At 46.1% G+C, this 16,314-nt stretch overlaps 1 protein-coding gene across 2 annotated transcripts in view; it reads left to right on the top strand.

The window, feature by feature from the left end:
* Positions 1–16,073, top strand: part of LOC143741271 (GDP-L-fucose synthase-like) — an 82,619-nt gene extending 66,546 nt beyond the window's left edge. For both annotated transcript variants that reach the window (XM_077233695.1, XM_077233694.1), the window contains exons 3-10: positions 1,298–1,412; positions 1,493–1,621; positions 1,988–2,061; positions 15,003–15,136; positions 15,235–15,366; positions 15,487–15,566; positions 15,760–15,859; positions 15,966–16,073. In XM_077233695.1, the coding sequence (XP_077089810.1) occupies positions 1,298–1,412; positions 1,493–1,621; positions 1,988–2,061; positions 15,003–15,136; positions 15,235–15,366; positions 15,487–15,566; positions 15,760–15,859; positions 15,966–16,021 (820 nt within the window). In that variant the 3' untranslated portion in view covers positions 16,022–16,073. The remainder of the gene's footprint in view (positions 1–1,297; positions 1,413–1,492; positions 1,622–1,987; positions 2,062–15,002; positions 15,137–15,234; positions 15,367–15,486; positions 15,567–15,759; positions 15,860–15,965) is intronic.
* The last annotated feature ends 241 nt before the right edge of the window (positions 16,074–16,314 follow it).

Here is a 16,314-nt window from a genome sequence, read left to right as displayed (position 1 = left end):
TGAGCGGCGCTTTTTCTTAGTGCGCGGCTCAAACAGAGGGGTGGCGGCGATGGGCTCGCTCACGGCGAAAACGGCGAGGCGAGCCCGCAGTGCGGAGAGACCCAGGTCATCACATTCCGGGCATCCGCCCTTGGACAAAGCAGCTTCTGCGTGGTCCCGGCCCAGGCAGCGAGCGCAGATGATGTGACGATCCCCGTCCGGGAGAAGGTCTCTGCACGACGCGCAGGAAGGCATTTGAAACAACGCCTCAGAAAATTGCTCTTTTACAAGTGTCGCGGGGCGAACAGATGTAAAGATACTTGCGTGTGTGGCACGCCGGATGGCTCAGTAGGATGGCGTTCGAAGGCGGCTGAAGGTGCCGACGTCCTCGTAGCAATCCCGCTGGTATGCTTTTCGACGGCGGCGAAGGCTTCAATAATCCAGAGGATCCAGCGAAGAAGGTGTTCGCTGAAGGAGATTAAATCTAAAGAACTCTCATGACGGGGCGCCCAATAAATAGCTCTTGGCCACGCCCATCTTGGCGGGCTCTGACGCGTGCGGGCGCGAAGCGCGCTCATTGGTCGCGCATTCAGAGTCGCCCCGTCATTGGTTCGAGCAAGTTGCCGCAGCACAGCCAATGACCGAGCTTCCTTCGTTCATTGCTGTCAGCTGTGCAGCTGCAATGCGTTTTACATAAAGACTTAAATATTCTCGAGAAAAGGAGTTTTCCCATAGCGTAAGCTACTTACGCAATAGGAGAGACCTCTCGAAAGGGAACGGAATCCCCGTTCCGTTTTGATGAGACATCCCTTATGAAAAACAACTATAGGGATCTTGTAGTTTTTAGGACAAAATATTATAGTAATCCCATAGGAATACTATAGTATTTTTGGGACATACTATAGAAGTAACGTTACTACTGTATAGAGGTAGGCATATTACAGAACATAACAGAAGTATTACACTACTATTTATTGCTTGTAGCCATTCTGTCCTCCTTTCCGGTTCTGTGTGTTTAAACTACAATTCATAATTTGTTTGATTATTGGGGGTACAGAAAACGACACAGCACCTCTTCGGCATGATTGTCACGTGTATTTCAATGAGCCCCAAGGCAATGTTTTCCCCCACGGACTAAATTCACATCATGTGACGGGGCGTTCCCGGGGGCGTTCCCAGACCAACCGACTGTATCACCAATAATCAATGCAATATCAAATCATCACATTTATCATGTACTTTATTTTTGTCAAATGCACGATAACTGTATTTTGTCGTGCATATTTAACAGCACATATTAAATGAAGTGCTGTTTCAGGAGCGCTGAAGAGACGAGATCAGTTTTCCAGAAACATCGTCCGACACACGTCATTCATTTGGCCGCCATGGTGGGCGGACTCTACAGAAATATGAGACAGAATCTGGACTTCTGGGTAATTATTAACATTAAGGTTGGAAATATCACTGTTGGATCATTGAACTGTATGTTGACTGTATTGTTTTGTTGTTTCAGAGAGATAATGTGCACATCAATGACAATGTGCTGTGCATGTCTCAGGAGTTTGGGGTGGTGAAGGTCGTTTCTTGTCTGTCTACGTGTGTTTTTCCAGATAAAACCACCTATCCGATAGATGAGACCATGGTAAATTCACACACACACACACACACGCACACGTATATGTACACGTACACACACACACACACACACACACACACATAGCCTACACATACACACACACACACACACACACACACACACACACACACTTTAACTCACTTGTAACTAGGGGTTGAACCAGGGGGTTGTTCCTTCCACACTCCACACACACACGTTATATGCGCCCAATAATAGCACACATTTATCTACGTTAAGTTTAAAGCTAGCCAGCCATGTAAAGCATGATTGTGAGTGATTTAAGCCAGTATCTGATTGGTTTCATGAGTCTGTTTGCATTAATTGTGTTTCTGTAACTTCTACAGACATGTTTCTCTCTTTCTGTTCTGTCAGATGCACAACGGTCCGCCACATGAGTCTAATTACGGTTATGCCTACGCCAAACGCATGATTGATGTCCACAACAGGTGAGATTTGATCCCTAATTGGTTAATTGGTTCATGAATGGGTGTATCTCAGATCATGTCTATTATGAAATTTTTATTGGGGGGTCAGTAAAAGCAAGACCCGGCAGTTGCAGTCATCTACGGTCCATGTCTCATTCTTCACCTGCAAAAAGGGTTTGAAATTAACTTTTTCACTCACTGGCCAATTAAGGGCTTCTACATTTTGAAGTTAGTGGCCATTCAGAACTTCTGCTAGCCAAAAAAAAAGAAAAAAGAATTAAACCAGATTAACTATGTCACATCTTATATTTATCATATATATACAGTGGGGCCAAAAAGTATTTAGTCAGCCACTGATTGTGCAAGTTCTCCTACTTAGAATGATGAGAGAGGTCTGTAATTTTCATCATACTGAAGGGGGTGGATTGGAATCCACTGCTGCTTCAATGTATATGTAATGATTGATTATAATTAAGGTATTAATCAATATTTTTCCTTCTAAACATCAAATGAGTTGAATGACTTCTCTGGAGATTTTACTTTATTTATATAAGTTACCAGTGTGATTACTGAAATGTTCTTTTCATGTATTCTTTAATGTCTGTATTTGATATCTGAATGCAGTGCTTGCTTATTTAACCCAGCTTCCAGAAATGAAATAGGGACTTGTTTTGTGTTTGAGAAAGGTCTTCAATGTGTTAAAACATATAGGGGTCATTGAAGCCAATAGTTTAAGGGGCCATTTCTTTTTTAAAGCCTTTCTTTCCAGTTAGACTAAAGTTTAGCTATCCTTGAGAGAAAGAACGCATTATCTTGATGTTTTGAGAGGACTCTCCTGTTTATAGTGAGAGCCTGGCCAAATCCAACCTACAGTGTGTGCAAACCTGGTGAAGTCTTACAGGAAACATTTGACCTCTGTCATTGCCAACAAAGCTTATGTTACAAAGTATTGAGTTGAACTTTTGTTATTGACCAAATACTTATTTTCCACCATAATTTACAAATAAATTCTTTAAAAATCCAACAATGTGATTTCCTGGATTTTAAAAAAATAATAATAATTTTGTCTCGTTGTAGTGTACCTATGATGAAAATTACAGACCTCTCTCATCATTCTAAGTAGGAGAACTTGCACAATCAGTGGCTGACTAAATACTTTTTAGCCCCACTGCATATATATATGATAAATATAAGCTGTGACAGTTAATCTGGTTTAATTCTTTATATATATATATATATATATATATATATATATATATATATATATATATATACATACACAGGTGCTGGTCATATAATTAGAATATCATCAAAAAGTTGATTTTTTCAGTTACTCCATGCCACGCCGCATTGCTGCAGTAATTCAGGCAAAGGGAGCCCCAACTAAGTATTGAGTGCTGTACATGCTCATACTTTTCATGTTCATACTTTTCAGTTGGCCAACATTTCTAAAAATCTAATAAAATTTGGATTTCATAAATTTGTTTTCTTATTCAAACAAAATCCTGTCATCCAGCATCTCCTCCCTTCCTCTTTCATCCTTATCCTTCTGTTGGAAATGTTGGAAAATAACAATGTCTTTTCTGTTAACCAAATGCTTTTTAATCTTCGCTATTTCTTCAATGCAAATGAACAAGCGCGCCGTTATTTGCTGCGTTTAGCAGATTCTGAAGAAGCCATTAAAGTGTACAACACATTTCAGTTCATAGAGTGAGAAGTGAACAAAATTAATTAACCTAAAAAGAAATTTAAAGAATATTGTGAGGTCAGAAAAATCGCCATGTGTTGTTTTACGAGAGCACAAAGCTCAAGAAACAATTGATGCATACGTCACAGATTTTTGCAAGCCAAAAGACTGAATTTGAATTTGGCGATCTGACCGTTCCCTTTCGTTGTCACTCCGAGTTACGTCGGATGACGACGAATGGGGTTTCGCTTAGAACACCTATCGACTTTGAGTATTACAAAACGAGCCAATGGCAAAGAAATGCCATGGGTCTGCAGAATTTGCATAGCGTATCTCCGCCTTACCTCGTGGGTATAAAAGGAGGACGCCGGCAACATGCAGATATGTTTTCGCTTCGGAGCCAAGAGTATTTCTTCACTCCACAGTCATCTCTGACTTCGCTCTACGAGACGAGCTTCTCTCTCCGGTGTTGGTGTGACGGCGATCGGCAGCGAGCTCACAGTGCCTGCTGATCTGTGCAGTGATCTGCCAGTGTGTGTGTGTCTCCCTGTGCGCTTCAACATCGCGGAGTTTTTTTCTCCTCTCATAAAAGAGCTCGCACGCGGCACGTCTTTTTAAAGTGCATTTCTGGTTGCAGCGGACTGGTATCGGACTCTGATGGGCACGAGCGCTGTCTAGTATGTTTGGGCTTTGATCATGCTTGAACAGCGCTCGTGGATGACTCATGTTTTCTCTGGGAACGTGATCATCGCGTCATATATTGGTCGAGACTCGGTGAACTCGCAAGAGTGAGAGTCCCCTCATCCACCACCCGATCTTCGGCTGGTGGCCAGGGTGACCTGAGGGTGTTGGTCTGGAACAAGGCGCCGACTCTGTGTCCACACCCCAGCCCCCCCTCTTTAATGACGGTGCCCGCTAGCGAACTGATGATTCCACGAGTCTACCCTCGGGTGGCCCGTGTGTTTTCATTTGAAGCTACAGAGGATGATGCTGTGTCTGTAGCAGCATCACTAGGTGGGCTTGATTCTTTTGGAAATGATGACTCGTCACAGCTGCCACCTTCTGGTGTGCATATGGCTGTGCCAGAGTCTGATCCGGAGATGACGGCCATGCTTTCCCGGGACGATTGGTTTTTGGGTGAGGCCACTGACCCGCGTCCACGGCAAACCCCAATATCTTTCCTCCCGGACGTTCATGATGAGATCACGGGTCCTCTCGTTGGTCTCATCCGCCTTTCCTCCCCTCAGGGGCCGCTACCCATGGGTACACTGGGGTCCTCCCGGTTGAACGCTCTGTTGTTCCCGGCGCTATCCTAAGCACCCGTCCAAAGCCTGTAGTTCTTTTCGTCTACACTAATCTGTGGCGAAATCCTATAGTGCCATAGGACAGGCAGCCGCCTCACTGCATCCTATGACCGTTCTGCTGGTCTACCTGACCCAGATGCTCATGGACATGCAGGAGGGCGGGACTGACCCGAGGCTCTTCATTGAGCTGCGCGCCGCCACTGACCTTGCTCTCCGAGCGATGAAAGTGGCCGTACGCTCTCGGAGTCAGGTGATGTTCACCAGTCTGGGGCTGACCGGTCTGATGTGCACGATGTCGGGCGGACCCGTCTGCTCGACACCCCCATCTCCCAGGTCGGCCTCTTCGGCGCTGCAGTTGAGTGCTTCTGCCCAAAAGTTCTCAACCGCCCGTGAGCAAATTGAGGTTATTCTGCCCGACGGCCCCACCGTCCGCTCAGATCCCTCAGTCTGCCCACCGCTGAAGGCGCCCTCCCACGGTTCCAACCCCGCCCGTTCACCCGGGCCTGGCTCTGGAAGACCGTAGGGGGGATGCCACAGCCCTCTCCAGCCCTGCCCCCGCTAAACGCCGGGTTAAGGGGCACTTTTGAGATGGGCTGCTCTGAGATGAGACTCAGTTCTTTCCAGGAGTTGGTAGCAGGGCCACTCCTTTCCCCGGTAGAGGGCTGGGGAAGAATCCTTATTCAGAAAGAGCTGACTCTCTCGTCTCTGAGCATACAGAGTTCTCGGACGACACAGAGCACCGCCCACAAGCCGTGCTCTCCTCGTCCCCCTCTGTCCCAGAGGCGGTTGACACGGCGTGCCGTCCACGAACCGCTTCACCCCTGTCCCCCTCTGTCGCCAGACCCCTGACAGAGCAGGCCCCCGTGGAACGCTGGTCCTTCCCTGGCCTCCTCTGTCAGGGTGCGGTTATGACCTTGCCCCCACACCGGTCCGCTATGCCGTCCACGTCTGGGCCGGTCATTCCGCTTCGCTGCACCACCGGGGGGACGTCTGTGGTTCTTGACGCCGCTGGCACAGTTGGGAGCCTGCCTACAGCTTCCCTATATGCTCTGCGCGAACCATCGGCTCGGCTATGCGGTTTAGTTCGCACGGTCTCCTCCCCGCTTCAGGGGAGTCGCTCCACTTTGGTCGATGGCTATGCCCCTATCATGAGAGCGGAGGTTGCTACCCTACTGGCGAAGGGTGCGATTGAGACTGTCCCTCCAGCCGAAATGAGGTCCGGGTTTACAGCCCCTACCTAATTGTCCCGGAGAAGTCTGGTGGGTTACGGCCAATCCTGGACCTACGCATCTGAACCGCTCCCTTCACAGGCTGCCGTTCAAGATTCTCCTGGCCAAACGCATTTCTGGATGTATGCGGCCACAGGATTGGTTTGCAGCGATCGACCTGAAGGACGCCTACTTTTATGTATCCGTTCTCCTTCGACTCAGACCATACCTATGGTTTGCTGTCAGGGCACGCGCATATCAGTACGCTGTTCTCCCATTCGGGTTAGCCCTGTCTCCTCGCGCCTTCACAAGGTTGTTGAGGCAGCCCTTGTTCCTCCATGGGAACACGGGGTTCGCATCCTGAACTATCTCGGTGACTGGCTGTCTGAAGCTCACTCCTGAGACCAGGTTTGCGAATACAGGGACCCAGTGCTCCGGCACCTAGCTCGTCTGGGCCTTCGGGTCAACTGGGAAAGGAGTAAACTTTGCCCCGTGCAGAGGAGCTCTTTTCTCGGTATGGACTTGGTCGCCTTCTCCACTCAGTCATTGCTGACTTGCCTGAGACTATCAAGCGCAAGAGTGCGGTTCCACTGAAGTTTTTTCAGAGGCTCCTGGGGCATATGGCATCTGCAGCTGCGGTACGCTGCTCAGATTGCTTCATATGAGACCGCTTCAGCTTTGGCTTTGCGACCGAGTCCCGAGGTGGGCATGGCAACACGGCACCCTCCGAGTACCAGTTACTCCGACCTGCCGTCAGTACTCACCCCGTGGTCGAACCTCAGTTTTCTATGGGTCCGAGTGCCCCTGGAACGAGCTTCCCGGCATGTTGTTGTCTCAACAGATTTCTCCACGGGCTGGGGCGCCATGCGCAATGGACATGCTGTCTCACTCTCATGTTGAGCAGAAATACTCCTGAAAAATTCAGTGAGATTTATCACACCCAGGTGTTGAGCAGAAATGCTCCTGAAGTTCAGTGAATTTCTTCACACTTAGGTGTTGAGCAAGGTTGCTCCTGAAGCTCAGTGATTCTCGCATGTAGTGTTGAGCAGTATGGCATGTCTATTGCCTCGAGTTGCTGGCAGTACGCCTTGCCCTGCACCGCTTCCGGGCGTTGCTCAGGGGTCAACACGTACTAGTCCGATCAGACAATACCGCCACAGTATCGTACATCAACCGTCAAGGTGGCTACGCTCGTGCCGTATGTCGCAACTCGCCCGCCACCTCCTCTTATGGAGTCAGAAGCATCTGAGGTCGCTTCGAGCCATTTTCATTCCCGGAGTCCTGAACTGTGCAGCCGACAAGCTCTCACGGCTTCAGCCCCTCCCTGGAGATTGGCGACTCCATCCCCAGTCGGTTCAGCTGATTTGGGACCAGTTCGGGGACGCACAGATAGATCTGTTTGCCTCTCACAACTCGACCCATTGCGACCTGTATTATTCCCTGACCGAGGGCACGCTCGGCACGGATGCACTGGCGCACAGCTGGCCGCGGGGCCGCAAATATGCGTTCCCCCAGTGAGCCTTCTTGCGCAGGTTTTGCGCAAAGTCAAGGAGGTCGAGGAGCAGGTCCTTCTGGTAGCGCCCTACTGGCCCACCCAGACCTGGTTCTCCGAACTCATACTCCTCGCGACAGCACCTCCTTGGCCCATTCCTCTGAGGAAGGACCTTCTTTCTCAGGGACGGGGCACCCTGTGGCACCCTCGTCCCGATCTTTGGAGCCTCCACGTGTGGCTCCTGGGCGGGACCAGGCAGGTTTGAGTACCCTACCACCTGCGGTGGTGGCTACCATCACTTCCGCTAGAGCGTCGTCCTCGAGACACGTCTACGCGTTGAAGTGGAACTTCTTCGTCAGCTGGTGCTCTTCTCGCCGAGAAGCCCCCCGAAGATGCTCGGTCGGTGTCGTGCTTTCCTTCCTTCAAGAAGGGTTGGAGCAAAGGCTGTCTCCCTCCACCCTCAAAGTCTATGTTGCCGCTATTGCCGCACTCCATGACTTGGTAGAAGGTAAGTCCTTGGGGAAGCACGACCTGATCATCAGGTTCCTGAGAGGAGCGAGGAGACTGAATTCTCCTCGCCCTCCTCTCGTTCCGTCTTGGGACCTCGCGGTGGTTCTAACTGCCCTGCAGAGTGCTCCCTTTGAGCCTTTGCAATCAGTGGAGCTTAAGCTCCTGTCGATGAAGACAGCGCTCCTGGTTGCACTGGCCTCTATCAAGAGGGTAGGAGACCTGCACGCATTCTCCGTTGACGATGCGTGCCTGGAGTTCGGGCCGGCTTACTCTCACGTGATCCTGAGACCCCGGCCTGGATATGTGCCCAAGGTTCCTACCACTCCCTTCCGGGACCAGGTGGTGAACCTGCAAGCGCTGCCCTCGGAGGAGGCAGACCCAGCCTTGCACTGCTCTGTCCAGTTTGTGCTCTCCGCACCTATGTAGGGGGACGCAGTGTTTTAGGACCTCAGACCAGCTCTTGTCTGTTATGGTGGGAAGCTGAAGGGAAAGGCTCTCTCCAAGCAAAGGTTGTCTCACTGGATAGTGGACGCCATTGCTTTGGCATACCAGCAGCAAGGTCGACCGTGCCTCCTTGGTGTGACTGCCCACTCCACCCGGAGTGTGGCGTCCTCTTGGGCTCTAGCGCATGGCGCCTCGCTAACAGACATCTGCAGAGCTACAGGCTGGGCGACAGCTAACACATTCGCCAGATTCTACAATCTCCGAGTGGAGCCAGTGTCCTCTCATGTACTCGCTTCAACCAGCTAGTACTGGACCCGCTCAGGTGTCTTCGCTTGCTCGCCATTCCACTCCACGGACTGAATACGTGCGATATTCTCCTCAGGTGAGCTTCTCTGAAAGCCCTGAGTCCCTCCAGCACTCCTGGCGTCGGCGCCAGTGTCTATTGCCTGCGCGTCGGCTAGGTGCCTCCCGTGTGCATGGTCCCTCCTCTGAGCGACCCCCACATGTGTATTTGCACTGTAAGCCTCTCTGAGCATGTGTCTTTCCCTTGGCAAGCCACCTTGCCACCCCTGGGGTTGAAATATTCCACCTGCAGCTGGACACCCCATTGTTCTCCATATGCATCCTTCGGGTCCATCCATTTGGGCTGGCAATATTTGCATATTTCCTCTAAACTATGGGATATGCTCCCCAGTGTACCTTGGTATTCCTGTGTTAAATAGGGGTCCTTGCTAGTCTTACGACAGGGATCTCAGATTTACGCAGGGCACTGGAAGACAGCTGTGAAGGTGGCGTGATTAGACTGGTAACCCCATTCGTCGTCATCTGACGTAACTCGGAGTGACAACGAAAGGGAACGTCTCGGTTGCGTATGTAACCCTCGTTCCCTGAGTAGGGAACGGAGACGTTACGTCTTCCTGCCACTTTCCGCTGTGCCGCGGGGATCACCTGAGTTCAGTCTCGGCTCCTCAGCGAAGAAACATATCTGCATGTTGCCGGCGTCCTCCTTTTATACCCACGAGGTAAGGTGGAGATATGCTATGCAAATTCCGCAGACCCATGGCATTTCTTTGCCATTGGCTCGTTTTGTAATACTCGAAGTCGATAGGTGTTCTAAGCGAAACCCCATTCGTCGTCATCCGACGTAACGTCTCCGTTCCCTACTCAGGGAACGAGGGTTACATACGTAACCGAGACGATTCACTTATCAGGGATATTATCGTATGCTGGATAAAAGACGTTAGTGCGTGCAAGATTGTTGCGTGAGGCAGACCTCCCGTTGGATAAAAGCAATCAACACCTGGAGTTAACGAGTCAATGTCAAATCAGATGAAACACAAAGAAAAGGGGAGGCAAAACAGTGCAGAAAAGTAAATAGCATGCAATGAAAAGTCACCACAAAGCAAACGTGAAATGTTCAAGATGTTTACCAACATGAATGCAAAAAGTGCCCAGCTTATGGTCAAAACTTGCAAAGCATGCAACAAAATAAACCACTTTGCGAAAATGTGCTGAACGCAAGTCTCCACCAAGAAAATACAAGCAACAGAACAAGATGAGCAAAGTGATTAATTTCCTTCTTTCTGGGCCTCGAGTCAGTTAACTTAGTGTAATAGCGTAAGCTTCTGTTGTTGTACGTCACACGCATCACCCACACCAGCGTCGGCCAATAGTGAGCCTACGTGTGACGTAGCTCTACGCAATCACACTACGTTAACTGACTAGAGGCCCATAGAGAAGGAAATGAATAGTTGAAATAAAGTCGTTATTTTTGTTTGTTTTGTTTGTTTTGTTGTTGCGCACAAAAAGTATTCTCGTTGCTTGATAAAATTAAGATTGAGCCACTGTAGTCACTTGGACTATTTTAACGATGTCTTTAATAACTTTTCGGGGCTGGCAAGTTTCAATCCCTTAAGAAGCCTATAGAGGAGTGATCCAGCTCTCAGATTTAATCAAAAATATCTTAATTCGTGTTCCGAAGATGAACGAAGGTCTTACGGGGTTGAACAACATGAGGGTGAGTAAATACTGACAGAATTTTCATTTTTAGGTGAACTATGCCTTTAAAAGAATTTCATTGCATATTCATAGAACCGCGTCAGGGACGGCGCCAGATAATTTTTAAGGCAGGTGCTGAGGGGGTGCTAGATCATTGACAGGGGGAGCTGCCCAATTATATATTGAACATATTAAATTGAACATTCAGCATTCAATCAAATATTCTTAAAGATTTGTTATTATTAATAATGTTATTTCAACATAATATCTCCTTATTTCAACATAATATGTGTGCGTGCAACAAGCAAGATGTGCATTTGTACGTCCGGTGACACGCTTGCATTGATTTTTATTAATAAACTAGTGTTTTCTGTGTCAGTGTCAGATGCAAAGATGAAGTTGACGATCGCCATCTCCATAGTGAACGCACCTATAGAGAGAAATGCACATAATGGATTACACAATCAGAGAGTGTGTATAATTGTATATAAAATATAATATAAAATGAATAATTGGTTAAAATTAAGATACAATTTATACAAAACGAAATTCACTTTAAAGAAACATTTTACATAACAAAAAACACTTTCTACATAACAAAACTTAAAGAAGTGGTCAAAATCATGTCTGACCCACTCCATGTCTATTGTGCATCCTATCTTATGCTGTTCACTTTTCATTAACAACATAGATGGGAAAAAATAACATTATAATATTTTAACAAATATGAAACTAAATGCACTTATTTAATGGCTACAACACCTGTAGTAAAAATTAGGCAAGGGTGTAGAGTTACGTTCAAGTTTTTTTCAAGCATGAAGAAAGTTTTTTCAAGGAAAAATTTACATGTATAATTTTGGTGATCAAAGATTAGTTTTAAGGGATAAAATTATTGACTACAGGGGGCCTTTAAATTTAAATCAATAAATTCAATTAGAAGGATGATAATGCACTATAGGGCTGTTACCTGTAAAATAAAATCAGTATCAACAAAAGCCATCTTTGCACTGTAGATGTGGGACGTAGGCTACAGAAGCTGACTGAAGTGCATTAGGTATATTTACACAGACTGTTTAATGCAGAGGAGGCAGGAATGCATTTACACTGCAATTACAAGTGCATAAATAATGTAATGAAATTAATGTTAGAAATATAAATATATAAAATATATATTTTAAATGTAGAAATATGAAACGATGGAAACAATGAAATTATACTTTTAAATATGAAACTAAAACAGCCAGTAGATGGCAACAAGTCACTGTTTTAATGATTGACTGAGTTTATTCAGTCATTCAGAGGATTGTTTAAATACCCAAAAAAAGACATATATACTCTTCTTTTTTCACATTTCTTTGTATATTTATTTTATGTATTTATTTGTTGTTGTTGTTTTTTTTACATTTCTTTGTATATTAATTTATGTATTATTGTGTCAGCTTTGGAATTCCAAAATATATTAGTACTATCAAGAAAGAAAGAAAAAAGAATGTTCAGCAAAAAAAAAAAGATTTGGGATTCCAACTTGCTTCAATACCTAAAGAAAAATTAATGATAGCATTTCCACGTCTTTCCAAAAACAGAGAAATATATTTAGGTCATCCGGGTACTTATTGCCTACTCTTTTATGAGTACTGTGTATTCAGACATACTACTTTAGTCACATTCTGTTTTTCATCTACTATATATTTGGGAAGTATGCGATTGCGGATGCAGCCATGGTCTTATTATTGGGAGATACAAGAATCCGTGGCTCTACCATTGGAGAAACCGTAATGGCTAACTTGGATCACGTGTGCCTAACCAATCATGTGATAATCAATCATATTATAACCTTATCGTCATTGAATTTCCTTCAGAGTTGTACGACAGTCAACCACTGTTTACAGATACCATAGAAATGAATGAGAAGTGCCGTAAACTGAAAGGAGCATGCAACAGAATGGGTCTCACAATGCTTCATCATTCTTGCATGCTTTCTATTGTGGGCACCATCCACTCAGCGCAAACTTCATTTAAGACAGCAATACTTTTTGAAGGATTGTGAGTTCAGTGCAGTGCGACTGAAGATACGTGGACCATCTAGGGTGACCACCCGTCCAACTTTGCGTTTTACCGCACAGCATTTTCACCCATTGTCCCTTACGTCGCAAAACGAGAAAATGTCCCGCATTTACATCAGTCTGTTGGTTTTTTAAGAAAACGGGCATGCGCTCTTTTGCCTTTTTAAGGTGTGCGCCTGTGCGGGTCCTTGAAGTGTCCATCCCAGTCTCGTATGAATGGCTGCCCGACTTCTAGGAGGAGTCATTCTCTCTGGCTCGATAGGGGTAATTAGATCGGGCCCAGGCCCAGTTTGTCAACCGCCTCAGGGATGAGCATTGTGCACTCTGACCCATCATCCAGAACTGCGTAAGTGTCTAGTGTCCTGTATGTTTTGCACAGGAGAACTCTTATGGCAGCAGAACATGAGAGTGGGCAGATGGTCTGTCCAGGTGGAGAACTTTCATACTGGTGCTCACTAGACAACTTTCAGCCTTGGACTGCTCAGTGTTGGGGCATGCGTTGGCATCATGCAGGACTCTCAGATGCTTCCCTCGACACACATCACAGAGCCTCTTGATCACATTGCACTGCTTGATGTGCTCTCCCGCATCTCCATGTCTCGTATTAACTCTAATCCACTCTATGACCTCCTCTCTGGTGAGTTTCTGAATAATGGGACACTTATTTAGGAAGTGCTCCGTTCCCTCGCAATATGGACTGTAGGGTTTTGCTTTGCTTTTCCTTCTAGCCACGGTTGAGCTTTGACCCTCTTGTCTGGTTGCTCGGTTCAGCATATAGCTCTCTGTTCCGTGTAGCACCATAGTTGCTGGCTTTCTGATATTGTTTGCTTAATAGGAAAAGGATCTACACCTGCAGTTGATATTGATATTCTAAGTATTATTATCAACTGGCCAGAATTTGCAATAGACGTGAAGGACTATAATGCGTTAAGAGCTCACTCAAGTACTAGGGAGTTAAACCATTTAGTGATTTGTAAGTAATCAGCGAGATTTTAAAATGTATACAATGCTTAATAGGGAGCCAATGCAGTGTTAACAGAACTGGGCTAATATGGTCATGCTTCTTGGTTCTAGTAAGAACTCTAGCTGCTAAGTTTTGGACCAGCTGGAGTTTGTTTATTAAGCGTGCAGGTCAATAACCCAGTAGAACATTACAATAATATAGCCTTGAGGTCATGAACGCATGAACTAACTGTTCCGCATTTGGAATTGGGGGAAAAGTAGGAAATTACTAGACATCCAATTTTTTATTTTTTTGTCATTGTAGCAATGTTCAGGGAAGAAGGAGGCGGGAACTGGCGAACAATCAAAATATACTTTATTTAAAATAAAACAAACAAACCAAAATACTGCCAGCAGCCCCTCGCGGACGACTGCTGGCTAAAATAAAATACAAATACAAAAACAAAACACAACTAAAATACAGGCCTGTTCCTCTCTCGATCATCAACGTCGTCGCTCCTCCTTTATGCTTCCGCTCCTCCGTGAGAGATGCGAGACCGGTGTGCTTCACAGGTGCTGCTCATTAGCAATCGCACCACCGGCCTCGCGCCGTTCTCTCACGTCCCCCGGCCGTCCTGTTCGCCACATACCCCCATCGCCCCTCACAGGCCGGGTGTACCCACGAGCCTGTGCCTACTCCCCCCCCCCCCCCCCCCCCCCCCCCCCCCCCCCCACTTGAAACATTTGTTGTGTTCAAATACTTTTGTTTGATTTTTTTTCATTGCAAACAGCTGATAGTCTATAAATCTTGCCAATAAACCTGATTTGCAATGGGGGTTGAACAATAACTAAATATCATTAGAAGGTTTATATAAAAAAATATTGCTTATGCGCAATTTAAACGATTGTATACAACAAAGTTATTTGAGTGTGGGTTATTATATCATGAAAATATAGAAGTTGATTTGAATAGTTTTGGTTCTACTGTTAATTTTAACATTATATAATGTACAGTAGGCCTACCCAAGAGAGAGGGTCTCGTGTAGTTTACTAAGTTCCTGGAGGGCCACACAGCCCGGCAGTGTTTAGCTTCAACCCTAATTAAACATGTGATCCAACTAATCAAGTTCTTCATGATTACTAGAAACGTCCAGGCAGGTGTTTTGGAGCTGGTCGGAGCTAAACTCTGCAGGACTGGAGTTTTACATGTGCTAATTAATTGATAATAAAAAAAATTTCCCTAAGAAAACTGATATGTACCTGAAATGTTTCCAAATACAGTGTTTTAAGTGTGTGTGTGTGTTTGTCCATTAGGGCGTGTTTTCAGCAGTATGGTCTGCGATACACAGCCGTCATCCCTACCAACATATTTGGACCACATGACAACTTCAACATTGAGGACTGCCACGTGATGCCGGGGTTGGTACACAAGACGTACCTGGCAAAGAGTGAGACATGTTTAACTTTCTGGAACGATCTGAAGCCACAGTCACATTCAGAGCGTCCCACATGTTGGTAAATTTGCGTGTGTTTGTGTGTTTTGTAGAGGAAGGTAAACCTCTGGAGGTCTGGGGTTCAGGTCGAGCCCTGCGTCAGTTCATCTATTCTGTGGATCTGGCTCGTCTGTTTGTGAGAGTTTTGAGGGAGTATGAAGAGGTGGAGCCCATCATTGCGTCAGGTACTCGATGAGTGTTTGACATCAAACATTTTGGATCGGTTTCATCAGAGCTCAATGGCTGATCAAATATCAAGATCATGTCTCTCTTGATTTTCTTTGCCTTTATTTCTTTCTCTCTAGTCGGAGAGGAGGATGAGTTGACCATAAAGGATGCTGTGGACGCTGTGGTTGAAGGGTTTGGGTTTAAAGGTGAAGTGATTGTATCCTTTCGAATATATACATTGTCTGCAGTTATTATTATTTTTTTACAGCTGACAGAACTGCAATCATTGTTCTGTGGAACTCAAGATAAGATATTTTGTAGAATGTCTCGACTGTTCTTGAGCTGTTGAGTTTAAAAAAAGCACCACCTGAATGACAGAAACCCTTTAACCCTTAACTAAGCGCTCTCAGTATGACACTAGTAAATCAGACGGCCAGATCAAGAAAACCGCCAGTAACGCCAAACTACGCAAATACCTGCCAGACTTCAAGTTCACACCGTTCAAATCAGGTGATCAATCCTCACTTCTAGCTTCAGCAATTACTAAATGTTTTTTCAATAGTAGTAAAAAGTGGAGACCAAAACAAGAACCTTTATAAGTGCTTTCCTTTTACAGCTGTCAAGGAGACGTGCGATTGGTTAGCGGACAATTATGACATTGCCCGTAAATGAAGGTCTTCACATCTCATTGGCGGTGGGGGGAGCATCTTAATGCTGGAAACCGTCTCGGTTACGTATGTAACCCTCGTTCCCTGAGTAGGGAACGGAGACGTTACGTCGGATGACGACGAATGGGATTTCGCTTAGAACACCAATCGACTTCGAGTATTACAAAACGAGCCAATGGCAAAGAAATGCCATGGGTCTGCGGAATTTGCATGGCGTAACTCCGCCCCACCTCGTGGGTATAAAAGGAGGAAGCCGGCAACAAGCAGATATGTTTCTTCGCTGAGGAGCCAAGACTG

The sequence above is a fragment of the Siphateles boraxobius genome, unplaced genomic scaffold (genome assembly GCF_051911475.1).
Source record: "Siphateles boraxobius isolate OS27281-9 unplaced genomic scaffold, OSU_SipBor_1 183, whole genome shotgun sequence".
NCBI classification, from domain to species: Eukaryota; Metazoa; Chordata; class Actinopteri; order Cypriniformes; family Leuciscidae; genus Siphateles; species Siphateles boraxobius.
Note: the sequence above shows the minus strand (reverse complement) of the source record. Positions and strands in the feature narration are given on the sequence as shown.